Here is a 15,461-nt window from a genome sequence, read left to right on the forward strand (position 1 = left end):
GAGAGTTAACCTTTCAAAATAAAACAGGAAATGGCAAGACAACATGACACCAGACGAAACCCAGACAAGACTTCACCCAGGTGTGACAGTTGTAGTGTGAAGGCAGGTAGTGAAAACGAAATTGAAGAAGAAACTGAAGCTATTGAGCCATATCGGTTTGAACCGTATGCAAGCGAAACCGACGAAAACGACACGACAGCCAGCGACACGGGAGAAAGCGAGGACGAATTCGGCGATCGCCTTCTAACCAACGATTGGTATGTGTTTGTTTGGCATTAAAGGAAACTAACAACTATGAACTAGGTTTACAGCATATGAAATACATTTGGCAACAACATGCACTTTGAGAGTGCAGACAGCCCAATTTTCATCAATTAATATATTCTGCAGACATACCCTCATGTCAGCAGGCCAGGGAAGCTAGGGTCGATATTCTTCTCTTGATCATCTTGGGATGGTGTGAGCCAAGACATCCAGGGGGCTTTAGCTCGCTCGTCTGCGGGAACAAACTGCCGCCATTGCTTGCCGTGGTACCGAGGTCCTTTGTCCCTGAATTGCTCACACACTCCAGCAGAATTCGTCCTCGCTTTCTCCCGTGTCGCTGGCTGTCGTGTCGTTTTCGTCGTTTTCGCTTGCATACGGTTCAAACCGATATGGCTCAATAGCTTCAGTTTCTTCTTCAATTTCGCTTAAGCCGCTGAAATCCGAGTCTGAATCCGAGCTAATGTCGCTATAGCTTGCTGTTCTATCCGCCATGTTTGTTTGTATTGGCATCACTATGTGACGTCACAGGAAAATGGACGGGTGTATATAACGATGGTTAAAATCAGGCACTTTGAAGCTTTTTTTAGGGATATTGCGTGATGGGTAAAATTTTGAAAAAAACTTTGAAAAATAAAATAAGCCACTGGGAACTGATTTTTAATGCTTTTAACCCTTCTGAAATTGTGATAATGTTCCACTTTAATGACATTCAGCAACTTACAATAACGATGGAGCAGTACTCTACATCAATGCCTTTCTTTACTCTTGTCTGTGCACAAAGATGGAAATGTGTCTCTAACTATAACGCAAGTTCCGTGGGTGAATTATGTAAACCAGAGGTGTCAAAGTCTTTTTCACTGAGGGCCACATCGCAGTTATGTTTGGCCCCAGAGGGCCGCGTCTAACAGTGAATACTATTATTACACCTTTTTTTAATGCATTTTATTAGTAGATTTTAAGTCAAATGTAAAAAAAAATATGGTAAGTTGCAAGAATTTCACCTCAAAATGTAGTGTATATTACTGTAAATGGAAACAAATACTACTGTTTTTACGGTAATTTTTTTTTAAAGCCAGCTCAGATGCCAGATTTTTACTGTAAATTTTTTTTTTTTTTTTTTTTTTTTACTGTAAAATGTTGGCACCTGAGCTGCCAGTTTTTTGTTTTGTTTTTTACCGCAAATCAACAACTGTAGATTTTCCGGTGTGTAAATGCCAAAACGGCACCACAGTTTATTACAGTAAAAAAAAAGTACAGATTTGTTTCCATTTAGAGAAAAATGCTGTAAAAACCACAGTAAATTTCACCATTTTGCCATGAAATCTATTACTACTTTTACATTGCACAATTTGATGGATAACTTACTTTGGAAATCATTATTAGTATTTATTTCCATTTAAAAAATGGTTTGAATGTTTGATACTATATCTTTGCATAATTAAACAATATTTAAATTGACATAATTTGCGATTACATGGAGTTGTAGTATTTACTTACAAATTAATCTAAAAAAAACTGCGAGATTGTTGTACGCAAAATAACCACTAGATGGCGACAAACATTAACACGCTTGCCCATCCACATACAGTAGGAGCAGTGAACAGTCACAAAAACAATCTCTATAATGCACAAAATGTACTTGAAGGTTACACTTTCTTGTAACTTAACAACTTATTTACTTACAAAAATGGCTTTCTGAAGCGTATGAAGGCTCAAGACGCGACAAATGAGGAACATTCACGGTGCTCAGAGGAACTCTAACAGACCGGAGGATTCCCATCATGCATTGCAACTTTCACAAACGCTGTCACAATAGAAGACACGAGTATTGCCAAATTCCTGTCAATTAAACACGCCGGACTGAACAAACATTAAAAAGAACAGTTATCAATGTGTTGTCTGTCTAATTGTAAATAATGCAGACGAGGCGTGTTGGCTGAGTTCTCAACACCAGAAAACGCACCCCTGCCATAAAATGCACACCCTGACGCGGGAGCGCGCTTACGTCACTCGGTTACGTCACTCGGTTACGTCACTCGTCTCGAAAAGTATATCTAAACTCGGCTGTTGGCTGAAATTGCCTCTTTTAAATTGCCTCTTTCGGCATAAAAAAGTACATATAGAGGTTTACTTTGGTGTACATATTCCTTACAGTATAGCTGTCAAGGTAGACAATACTACATTTTCGGGACAGGAAATATTCCAATATTAATTGGTTATTGTTTTCGCCTTATCTGATCTAATGACGGCGAAATCATTAAAAGCTCACAATTTGGAATCCATCCACAAGTAAGGATAATTTCACTTTATGTACTTTATTATGCCGAAAGAGGCGATTTCAGCCACTTGAATGACGGCGAAATCATTAAAGGCTCACAATTTTTAATTCATCCACAAGTAAAGAAAACTTGGATTATTTCACTTTATGTACTTTTTTATGCCGAAAAAGGCGATTTAAAAGAGGCGATTTCAGCCAACAGCCGAGTTTAGATATACTTTGCGAGACGAGTGACGTAAGCGCGCTCCCGCGTCTGGGGGTGCATTTTATGGCAGGGGTGCGTTTTCCGGCACAACAGGATGGCGACATCCGACATCACTTCACCGGGCTACCGCGCATGCTCGACACTACTGGTGCATGCTGGGTAGTGTAGTTCTTATTTTCCATCGCAATCAACAGCAGAAAAAGAGGAATTGGGAACGGAAGTGATTGGCTTTGGCGCATGCGCACACGAATCCATGAGCGACCAAGAGGGCGGACTGAACGGATGTGGCTTACAGAAAAAGTTTCACATTTTACGATCTAACAGCGATCGAGGATTCTCAAACATGTTTTTTTTTTTTCTAAAAACCCACAAAACAAGTTAATCTCGCAGCGATGGAGTGTTATCTGAAGTGAAGATTGAAGACTTGATAGAACATGGACGACTACTGCTATGCTAAGATGGCGACGTCATCACCAACGGAGAAAAAGACGAAAACCGAAGATAAAGGTAAGCGAGTTGAAGTTTTCAACAACGTCATTTCGGAGGCTTACAAAATCCCTGAAAAGAACGTCGATGAAAAATTAGCTGATTTTGTTAAAGAACGTAAAGAAAGAGCCGCCATGATTGTTAGCTTGAAGAAGGCAGTGGAGTTCACATCAGAGGAGATGAAAGAATGCAAAAGTCAAATGAAGAAAGTGGAAGAGCAAAACAAGCGCTTGTGTAAAGAAAAGAATGATGTGAAAGAAGAGATGTTGGGGAAGAGTAAGAGATGTGAAGAGAAGACTGGACCACATGTCTACATCAACGTGCAGAGGATTGGAGGTCATAAAGAACAAGAATCATTTCATTACTGTCAACTTTTGATTGGGAAGTTCTCCACAAGTGTCACAGATCATACAGTAAAATAAAGTTAGAAATAATTCGATTTTTAGTTGTATCTGTTTTTCAAAGCAAAATATATTTTTGGATCCTATAATGCAGTGTTTTTCAACCACTGTGCCGCGGCACACTATTGTGCCGTGAGATACGGTCTGGTGTGCCGTGGGAGATGATCTAATTTCACCTATTTGGGGTAAAAATATTTTTTGCAAACCAGTAATTATAGTCTGCAAATAAAGTGCCGTTGTTGAGTGTGGGTGCTGTCTAGAGCTCGGCAGAGTCCATCCATCCAACCATCTTCTTCCGCTTATCCGAGGTCGGGTCGCGGGGGCAGCAGCCTAAGCAGGGAAGCCCAGACTTCCCTCTCCCCAGCCACTTCGTCCAGCTCTTCCTGTGGGACCCCGAGGCGTTCGCAGGCCAGCCGGGAGACATAGTCTTCCCAACGTGTCCTGGGTCTTCCCCGCGGCCTCCTACCGGTCGGACGTGCCCTAAACACCTCCCTAGGGAGGCGTTCGGGTGGCATCCTGACCAGATGCCCGAACCACCTCATCTGGCTCCTCTCCATGTGGAGGAGCAGCGGCTTTACTTTGAGCTCCCCCCGGATGGCAGAGCTTCTCACCTTATCTCTAAGGGAGAGCCCCGCCACCCGGCGGAGGAAACTCATTTCGGCCGCTTGTACCCGTGATCTTGTCCTTTCGGTCATAACCCAAAGCTCATGACCATAGGTGAGGATGGGAACGTAGATCGACCGGTAAATTGAGAGCTTTGCCTTCCGGCTCAGCTCCTTCTTCACCACAACGGATCGATACAGCGTCCGCATTACTGAAGACGCGGCACCGATCCGCCTGTCGATCTCACGATCCACTCTTCCCTCACTCGTGAACAAGACTCCCAGGTACTTGAACTCCTCCACTTGGGGCAAGATCTCCTCTCCAACCCGGAGATGGCACTCCACCCTTTTCCGTGCGAGAACCATGGACTCGGACTTGGAGGTGCTGATTCTCATCCCAGTCGCTTCACACTCGGCTGCGAACCGATCCAGTGAGAGCTGAAGATCCTGGCCAGATGAAGCCATCAGGACCACATCATCTGCAAAAAGCAGAGACCTAATCCTGCAGCCACCAAACCAGATCCCCTCAACGCCTTGACTGCGCCTAGAAATTCTGTCCATAAAAGTTATGAACAGAATGGGTGACAAAGGGCAGCCTTGGCGGAGTCCAACCCTCACTGGAAACGTGTCCGACTTACTGCCGGCAATGCGGACCAAGCTCTGGCACTGAGCATACAGGGAGCGGACTGCCACAATCAGACAGTCCGATACCCCATACTCTCTGAGCACTCCCCACAGGACTTCCCGAGGGACACGGTCGAATGCCTTCTCCAAGTCCACAAAACACATGTAGACTGGTTGGGCAAACTCCCATGCACCCTCAAGGACCCTGCCGAGAGTATAGAGCTGGTCCACAGTTCCACGACCAGGACGAAAACCACACTGTTCCTCCTGAATCCGAGGTTCGACTATCCGGCGTAGCCTCCTCTCCAGTACACCTGAATAGACCTTACCGGGAAGGCTGAGGAGTGTGATCCCACGATAGTTAGAACACACCCTCCGGTTCCCCTTCTTAAAGAGAGGAACCACCACCGGTCTGCCAATCCAGAGGTACCGCCCCCGATGTCCACGCGATGCTGCAGAGTCTTGTCAACCAAGACAGCCCCACAGCATCCAGAGCCTTAAGGAACTCCGGGTGGATCTCATCTACCCCCGGTTACTCTGCCTTACTCGGCAGAGTAACCGTGTAATACTCTTCCATATCAGTAGGTGGCAGCCGGTAGCTAATTGATTTGTAGATGTCGGAACATGGTATGTCTTGATCCCAATAGGCAGTGGGAGGCAGTGTGCAGATGAAAAGGTATCTAATGCTAAAACCAAAAATAAACAAAAGTTGAGTGCCCCTAAGAAAAGACATTGAAGCTTAAGGAACGAAACTAGAAACTGAACTGGCTACAAAGTAAACAAAAACAGAATGCTGGACGACAGCAAAGACTTACTGTGGAGCAAAGACGGCGTCCACAATGTACATCCGAACATGACATGACAATCAACAATGTTCCCACAAAGAAAAAGAAAAACAACTGCAATATTCTGGATTGCTGAAACAAAGTAGATGTGGGAAATATCGCTAAAAAGGAAGACATGAAACTGCTACAGGAAAATACCAAAAAAAGAGAAAAAAGCCACCAAAATAGCAGCGCAAACAAGAAGTAAAACACTACACACAGGAAAACAGCAAAAAACTCCAAATAAGTCAGGGTGTGATGTGACAGGTGGTGACAGTACACCTACTTTGAGACAAGAGCTATATTGATGCATGCTTGGTTATGCTTTAAAGTCATATCCAACAATTGTGACGACTTTTTACTGTCAACTGAGAGTTTTGTTTTTTAATGATTTCTGCTGGTGGTGTGCCTCCGCATTTTTTTCAACGCAAAAAATGTGCCTCGGCTCAAAAAAGGTTGAAAAATACTGATCTAATGGATGCATAACGTAACCCCAGCCTCGACTGTAGCGTCTTATTCTATGCGCCTTATAATGCGGTGCGCCTTGTATATGAACAAAGTTTTAAAATAGGCCATTCATTGAAGGTGCGCCTTATAATCCGGTGCGCCTTATAGTGCGGAAAATACGGTACATATGCATACATGCTCTCATGCACATAATCACGTTTCATCAAACATAAATTAACGTTGTTACCCGAGGGTAAACTGGGTAACACATGGCACACTGACAAATCTTAAACTATTGTTACTATAACAATCTACAAGGTTAATATAGGTTGCTTCTCTTTCTTCCCCTCCATTTTTCTGCATTCTTTTGTATCTCTAGTTATCATTATGTATATGTATTGTTGCATTTGAACAACTGTATTGTTGATAATAGAAGTCAATTATTGGTATTGTTCATTATCAATAGCACTATTTCTATTGGTTATTGTATTGCTCCATTTGTAGTGTAATAATGCTCATTGTCATTTCTGTATTATTATTTATTTCACTAACTGCTTATTTGCTATCACTTTTACCATCATATTTGTACATGTCGTATTTGCTGACGTTCCTCCCACCTCCAAAGACATGCACCTGGGGATAGGTTGATTGGCAACACTAAATGGTCCCTAGTGTGTGAATGTTGTCTGTCTATCTGTGTTGGCCCTGCGATGAGGTGGCGACTTGTCCAGGGTGTACCCCGCCTTCCGCCCATGTGCAGCTGAGATAGGCTCCAGCAACCCCCGCGACCCCGAACGGGACAAACGGTAGAAAATGGATGGATGGAATTACGCCATCAAGTTAAGATAAAGGTTGTGATGGTTGATAGAATGTGGATGAAGGGTGTAGCTGACCAAGTGCAGTCCACTTCTCCAGGTTGGAGTTGGACACAAACTGTAGCTAACGACCAACAAAGTATTAAAGGCCTACTGAAATGCGATTTTCTTATTTAAACGGGGATAGCAGGTCCATTCTATGTGTCATACGTGATCATTTCGCGATATTGCCATATTTTTGCTGAAAGGATTTAGTAGAGAACATCGACGATAAAGTTCGCAATTTTTGGTCGCTGATAAAAAAAGCCTTGCCTGTACCGGAAGTAGCAGACGAGTAGCGTGACGTCACAGGTTGTGGAGCTCCTCACATCTGCACATTGTTTACAATCATGGCCACCAGCAGCGAGAGCGATTCGGACCGAGAAAGCGACGATTTCCCCATTAATTTGAGCGAGGATGAAAGATTCGTGGATGAGGAAAGAGAGAGTGAAGGACTAGAGGGCAGTGGGAGCGATTCAGATAGGGAAGATGCTGTGAGAGGCGGGTGGGACCTGATATTCAGCTGGGAATGACTAAAACAGTAAATAAACACAAGACATATATATACTCTATTAGCCACAACACAACCAGGCTTATATTTAATATGCCACAAATTAATCCCGCATAACAAACACCTCCCCCCTCCCGTCCATACAACTCAAACACCTGCACAACACACTCAATCCCACAGCCCAAAGTACCGTTCACCTCCCCAAAGTTCATACTAGGGATGTCCCGATCCGATATTTGGATCGGATCGGCCGCCGATATTTGCCAAAAAATGCGTATCGGCAAGGCATGGGAAAATGCCGATCCAGATCCAGTTTAAAAAAAAAACCTCCGGTCCGTGTTTTCCAACGCACCGATTTAAATAATACATTCCACTTTTCTGCTGCTCCGTAATTTCCGTTCCGCATTTTCCAGCATACCTTCAACACATCCACAGGTCTGTGGAATCTCACGCAGTTGCTTTTAGCTGCTGGCATTACACGACAGGCTCTTCTCACTCTTTCCTGTGTCTCCCTCTCACAGACAGCGAGCGCACCTTCTTACACACGTCACATACTGTCACGTCATACGTCACATACTGTCACGACATACGTCACATACTGTCACGTCATACGTCACATACGTATACGCCCTCCCCGAGCAGAGAGGTAGCAGCATAACTAACGTTAGCTGTGATGCTAGCGCAGCCGCTAAGGTGCGCGCCTGGTCAAACGTCCTCTGCGCACGGCAAATCTATGCCACGCACAAAATCAAATAAAAAAATAAGCGCAAAACACTTTTCGACACACGGACACGACAGAGAAAACCGTTTTCGTCATCATTGTTCAAATATTGTAATGTCTGTCGAGACGCTTATCTCCGTTCGGTGCCACAGTACGTCCACACCATCAAAATGCTGAGGCAAAAATTTCCAGATCAACACCGTCTGAAAAAATGAGTGATCTATTTAGTTGTGATTTCCTTCTCTGCATGAAAGTTTAAAAGTAGCATATATTAATGCAGTATGAAGAAGAATGTTTTAATGTAGACATGCAAGCCTTGAAAGAACATTTTGAAAATCAAGACTACATTTCCTGCAAATGGGTGCATTTCTACCCTATATTTTAACTTTAGATTTATTCTCATATCAAACTCTTTTGGCTGTCTTTTTGACACTTACATCCGGCGCCCCCCTCCACACCCTGGATTATAAATAATGTAAATAATTCAATGTGATTATCTTGTGTGATGACTGTATTATGATGATAGTATATATCTGATAGTATATATCTGTATCATGAATCAATTTAAGTGGACCCCGACTTAAACAAGTTGAAAAACTTATTGGGGTGTTACCATTTAGTGGTCAATTGTACGGAATATGTACTTCACTGTGCAACCTACTAATAAAAGTCTCAATCAATCAATCAAAACACATAGAATCATCATACTGCTGTGATTATATGCATCAAGTGTTCATTCAAGGCTAAGACAAAATATCGAGATATATAAATAAATAAATGATAAATGGGTTATACTTGTGTATATATATCGTGTATCGCAATATGGCCTTAAAATATCGTAATATTAAAAAAAGGCCATATCGCCCAGCCCTAGTTCAATGATGCCATTTCTGTTTGTCATGTATAATTTTGTCTATTTTGTGTTTATCCTTGAATAAACAGGTCAGTTTCTTGTTACCAACCATTGTGTATTATTCAAACTCCCCTAATTCAGCTGGCTAGTTGTTATCAAGAGTACTAAAACCCTTTTCAACATGATTCTGACAACTAAGTAGGCTAAATAACTTTAAACTTTAATACATGCTCGGATAGGCCAGTATCGGTCAGTATCGGTATCGGATCGGAAGTGCAAAAACAATATCGGTATCGGATCGGAAGTGCAAAAACAATATCGGTATCGGATCGGAAGTGCAAAAACCTGGATCGAGACATCCCTAGTTCATACAGCACATATATTTCCCCAAAGTCCCCAAAGTTACGTACGTGACATGCACACATCGGCACGCACGTACGGGCAAGCGATCAAATGTTTGGAAGCGTACTCGCGGTACCGTGTCTGCGTATCCAACTCAAAGTCCTCCTGGTAAGAGTCTCTGTTGTCCCAGTTCTCCACAGGCCAATGGTAAAGCTTGACTGTCATCTTTCGGGAATGTAAACAATGAAACACCGGCCGTGTTTGTGTTGCTGAAGTCGGCCGCAATACACCGCTTCCCACCTACAGCTTTCTTCTTTGCTGTCTCCATTGTTCATTGAACAAATTGCAAAAGATTCACCAACACAGATGTCCAGAATACTGTGGAATTTTGCGATGAAAACAGACGACTTAATAGCTGGCCCACATGCTGTCTCAAAATGTCCTCTACAATCCGCGACGTCACGCGCTGACGTCATCATACCGAGACGTTTTCAGCAGGATATGTCGCGCGAAATTTAAAATTGCACTTTAGTAAACTAACCCGGCCGTATTGGCATGTGTTGCAATAATAAGATTTCATCATTGATATATAAACTATCAGACTGCGTGGTCGGTAGTAGTGGCTTTCAGTAGGCCTTTAAAGGGGAACATTATCACAATTTCAGAAGGGTTAAAACCATTAAAAATCAGTTCCCAGTGGCTTATTTTATTTTTCGAAGTTTTTTTCAAAATTTTACCCATCACGCAATATCCCTAAAAAAAGCTTCAAAGTGCCTGATTTTAACCACCCGTCCATTTTCCTGTGACGTCACATAGTGAAGCCAACACAAACAAACATGGCGCATAGAACAGCAAGCTATAGCGACATTAGCTCGGATTCAGACTCAGATTTCAGCGGCTTAAGCGATTCAACAGATTACGCATGTATTGAAACGGATGGTTGTAGTGTGGAGGCAGGTAGCGAAAACCAAATTGAAGAAGAAACTGAAGCTATTGAGCCATATCGGTTTGAACCGTATGCAAGCGAAACCGACGAAAACGACACGACAGCCAGCGACACGGGAGAAAGCGAGGACGAATTCGGCTATCGCCTTCTAACCAACGATTGGTATGTGTTTGTTTGGCATTAAAGGAAACTAACAACTATGAACTAGGTTTACAGCATATGAAATACATTTGGCAACAACATGCACTTTGAGAGTGCAGACAGCCCAATTTTCATCAATTAATATATTCTGTAGACATACCCTCATGTCAGCAGGCCAGGGAAGCTAGGGTCGATATTCTTCTCTTGACGGTGTGAGCCAAGACATCCAGGGGGTTTAGCTCGCTCGTCGCTCGTCTGCGGGAACAAACTTGCCGTGCTACCGAGGTCCTTTGTCCCTGAATTGCTCACACACTCCGGCAGATTCAATGGGGGTCTGGCGGCAGATTTCTTTGACTTTATTGTTGGAAATGCATCTGCTTTGAGTGTCGCAGGATATCCACACATTCTTGCCATCTCTGTCGTAGCATAGCTTTCGTCGGTAAAGTGTGCGGAACAAACGTCCAATTTCTTGCCACTTTGGCATCTTTGGGCCACTGGTGCAACTTGAATCCGTCCCTGTTCGTGTTGTTACACCCTCCGACAACACACCGACGAGGCATGATGTCTCCAAGGTACGAAAAACAGTCGAAAAAACGGTGATAATGTTTCCCTTTAATGAATTTCAGGAACAAAAGGTTTCTATTCACAAAAAGTGCCTGCAGAGTTTTTTTCTGATTACATTGGTAAGTTATTCCAATTGGGATCAATAGTTCAGTCACAGAGACATTCTGTGCCTGCCTGTAAGTCCCCATTGAGGGCAGGAATACCACAAGCACCACCACAATGCAAGATCCAGCAGTCAGTGAGACTAAAGTCTGTCACTGAAGTCGCTGCTCCTTCCAAATATTCCTAATGTTGGCCATATTTCTTTATTTTGTTCTTCTGGGCACCACTTCCAGCTATGTGAGGGGGGAAGAGGCACAACAGTGATTAGACAATAATTGGGTCATGAGGAGCCTGACTTTCGCGATAGTGGACAGGCATGCTCACGCGCACACATTTACACAAACACACACGTACACAAACATACACATGGACAAACACACACAGGACTACGGTCCATAAAAGCGGATTGTCCGGTGCAGAATTATAACGAGATTCAGTTATGGTATGCTAACAGCTGATCACCGTGTTAGACCTGAAATGTATCATGATCGTAGTATAGCCCAGCCCTATGAACAACACAAAGGTTATGCATCGTAATGTAACACATTGAACCTGTTTGTGTTCCTCAGACGTCCAGCAGCTGATTGGTCATCCTGAAGAACTTCTCCCTCAGGCGCAGGAGGGTAGCTCTACTTTGAAGGAGGAAGCTTCGCAGTCCCCCCACATTAAAAAGGAAGAGGAGGAACAATGGATCACTCAGGAGGGAGAGTGTCTTCTAGGACCACAGGAGGCTGATCCCACCAAGTTGCCACTGACTGTTGTCTCTGTGAAGACTGAAGAAGATGAAGAGAAACCACAAGTAGACAACCTCTTAGCTCCACTATCAGATAGTGAAGCTGAAAACGAGGTTGAAGTAACTTTGAGCAGCTATGCAGACTGTGAAGGTGATATGAAGACTCACACTGCCAACAAACACCCCGAATGCTCTAAAAAGACTGACAATGAACATTTGAGTTGCTCAGTTTGTGCTAGGAATTTTACTCAAAGGAGCAATTTGATCAAGCACATGAGAACGCACACAGGAGAAAAAACATTTAATTGTTCAGTTTGCAGTAGAAGCTTTTCTCTTAAGAACACTTTGATTCAACACATGAGAACACACACTGGAGAAAAACCATTTATTTGTTCAATTTGTGGTAAAAGCTTTTCTCAAAAGAGCAATTTGACAGGACACACAAGAACACACAGTGGAGAAAAACCATTTATATGTTTAGTGTGCGGGAAAAGTTTTTGTCAAAAGAGCATTTTGACTTATCACATGAGAACACACACAGGAGAAAAACCATTTAAGTGTTCAGTTTGCGGTAGAAACTTTTCTGTTAAGAATAATTTGATACAGCACATGAGAACGCACACTGGAGAAAAACCATTCAATTGTTCAATTTGTGGTAAAAGTTTTTCTCAAAAGATCAGTTTAACTGAACACACGAGGAAACACACTGGAGAAAAACCATTTGATTGTTCAATTTGTGGTAGAAATTTTTCCGTAAAGAATAATCTGATTCAGCACATGAGAACGCACACTGGAGAAAAACCATTTAATTGCTCAATTTGCGGTAAGAGTTTTTCTCAAAAGATCAGTTTAACTGAACACGTGAGAAAACACACTGGAGAAAAAACATTTGATTGTTCAATTTGTGGTAAAAGCTTTTCTCTAAAGAGCAATTTCACTCGCCACACAAAAATGCACAGAGGAGAAAAAAAACATGTCATTTAATTCAGTTTGTTGTAAAAGCTTTTCTCTCAGGGGCAATTTGACTGAACACACACTGGAGAAAAAACTTGTAATTGTTCAGTTTGCAATAGAAGCTTTTCTCTAAAAAATGTTTTATTAGATTCATCACATGAGTACACACTGGAGAAAAAATATTTAATTGTTCATTTTGTGGTAAAAAGACCAATTTGACTGAACACATGAGAACACAGCTGAGAAAAAACATATATATGTTAGGTCTGCGGTAACAGATTTTGACAAAATAGCATTTTGACTATTCACGTGAGATCACAATTTGGGATAAAAATAATTCATATTTTGAGTGTGTAGTCAAAGCTATACTCACTGTCACTGGTATATATTGTATATATGTTATAGACATTATATAATATATCTGTATATATATTATTCTGTACACATATTATGTATATATTCGTATATATGTTAGATTTTTTTATCGCTATATTAGTCTATTTATACCTGCATTGTCCTTTCCATCCTTACACTTTCCATCATTGTAACTGAGCTACTGTGTTGAACAATTTCCCTTGTGGATCATTAAAGTTTGTCTAAGTCTAAGTCTAATACACAAACAAGTTAAATTCATAGTATGATGAGGTTTAATCACATGAGAACATGCACAGCTGTATACAATTGGTGCAGTAGATGGCAAGTTATGTTTGAAGTGTCGGGCAGCTGAGGGAACTCTTGTTCATTTATTGTAGGATTGTCAGAGAATTAAAGAATTGAACAAAATAAACAATCACATTCCTAAATGTAAACATCCCAATGACACTGCTAACATGTATTCTTGGTGATCTGCATCAATTTAGTAACGTGTCATCAAAGAGTAAAAATGCATTTTTTTTCAATACGCATCATAACAGAAACGGTGATATTAAAAATAATGGATAGATGTTGATAGTCCAACTCATACTGACTGATATACACAAGCTGCGGAGATGATATCAGTAGGAAAAAACTGCATTTAGTTCAGATAACAATGAGTCATATATTGGAATATGGGATCCATTATTTAAATGTAAATGAACCTAAATGTGACCTATTTTATATTTGTGGAAAATATCGGACACAATGTGTTATGAGATATGATGCAAGTTTAAGGCACTGTGACAATATTGTTCATTTTTTAAATGTTTTTATTTTATATTTTATAAATGGCTGTGATGAGAATGTAAATGATGGATTTCTAATCACTGCTATGTTGGATTTCTTATTATTATTGATACTGTTGTTGATACTATTCATTTTTGTTTGACTACTTTTGGATTGTTTTGTGTCATGTTTGTGTGTCCTCTCAATTGCTCTGTTGATTGCTAGTCTGAATGCTGCTGAGCTCGATTTGGTTTTGGAATTGGAATTGTATTATTGTGTATTATTTTGTTGGACTGATTAATAAAAAAAACGTGCACAAGAGAAAAAAAAACTATTGTTCCCTAATTTATTTATCGTCCAAATTTGACTTAACGTACAACTAAACACCCTGGAGAAAATCCTTTCAGTTGTTCAGTTGGCAGTCAAAGACAAACCTTGGAACACACACAGCAGAAAAACCTTTTAGTTGCTTAGTCTGGTGGAAAGTATTCATTCAGAAGACCATACTTGCCAACCTTGAGACCTCCGATTTCGGAAGGTGGGGGGGCGTGGTCGGGGGCGTGGTTAAGATATATATATATTATACATATATATATATAGAAATACTTGACATTCAGCGAATTCTAGCTATATATATACATATATATTTTATTATATATATATATATAAATATATATATATATATATATATATATATATATATAAAATAAATACTTGAATTTCAGTGTTCATTTATTTACACATATACACACACATAACACTCATCTACTCATTGTTGAGTTAAGGGTTGAATTGTCCATCCTTGTTCTATTCTCTGTCACTATTTCAGAACACACACATTATACAAATATACATTATAAAATCAATAAGAAAACGGGAGCTCTAATTTGGGAGTCTGAATTAGGATCAGAAGTTCCTATATAAACATTGCGCACTCACGTCGCCATTTTGTATTGATTACTGCAGCTGTGCACTGGATTCATTCACAAATACAAACTACAACTCACAAACACTTTAGAGTTAGGCTCCACCATCAGAATGTGTACTTAAACTTATAAAGTTCACATGGATATTATTCAGTGAGTTGATTCACCAAAACTAACCTGTTATACAGGAGGAAAAAGCACACATGACGTTTCAATTGCTCACAGACTGGTCGCTCTCATCAGAATGACAAGACACTTCCGGTCTGCAGGTGATAGCATTCAATTGGGAAGAAACGCCCTACTGCCCCCTACTGACCAATGTGAATACTGATAAATGTGTAATGACAGCTCCAAAAACGAATTCAAACCACAAAATAAAATAAATAAATCAACACAAAAATGTGACACATTATGGGTGGGTCACATATGCATGTACAGTAGATGGCAGTATTGTCCTGTTTAAAAGTGTCACAACATTGCTGTTTACGGCAGACGAACTGTTTTACTGTAAACTAAAACTTGACTGCTGTTGTTGTGTGT

General features: G+C 41.1%; 1 protein-coding gene across 1 annotated transcript; it reads left to right on the top strand.

Moving 5' to 3' along the window:
• The first annotated feature begins 3,021 nt into the window (after positions 1-3,021).
• LOC133619232 (uncharacterized) lies at positions 3,022-14,299 on the top strand. Its single transcript, XM_061980172.2, has 2 exons — positions 3,022-3,254; positions 11,735-14,299. The coding sequence occupies exons 1-2, from the start codon at positions 3,182-3,184 to the stop codon at positions 12,880-12,882; spliced, it is 1,221 nt and encodes a 406-aa protein (XP_061836156.2). The 5' UTR covers positions 3,022-3,181; the 3' UTR covers positions 12,883-14,299.
• Positions 14,300-15,461: the final 1,162 nt, after the last annotated feature.

This window comes from Nerophis lumbriciformis, linkage group LG20 (assembly GCF_033978685.3).
Source record: "Nerophis lumbriciformis linkage group LG20, RoL_Nlum_v2.1, whole genome shotgun sequence".
NCBI lineage: Eukaryota > Metazoa > Chordata > Actinopteri > Syngnathiformes > Syngnathidae > Nerophis > Nerophis lumbriciformis.

Coding starts and splice junctions, on each gene's coding strand:
- LOC133619232 (XM_061980172.2), top strand. CDS start 3,182: ATGGACGACTACTGCTATGCTAAGATGGCGACGTCATCACCAACGGAG. Junction 3,255..11,734: donor GACGAAAACCGAAGATAAAG/GTAAGCGAGTTG, acceptor TGTGTTCCTCAG/ACGTCCAGCAGCTGATTGGT.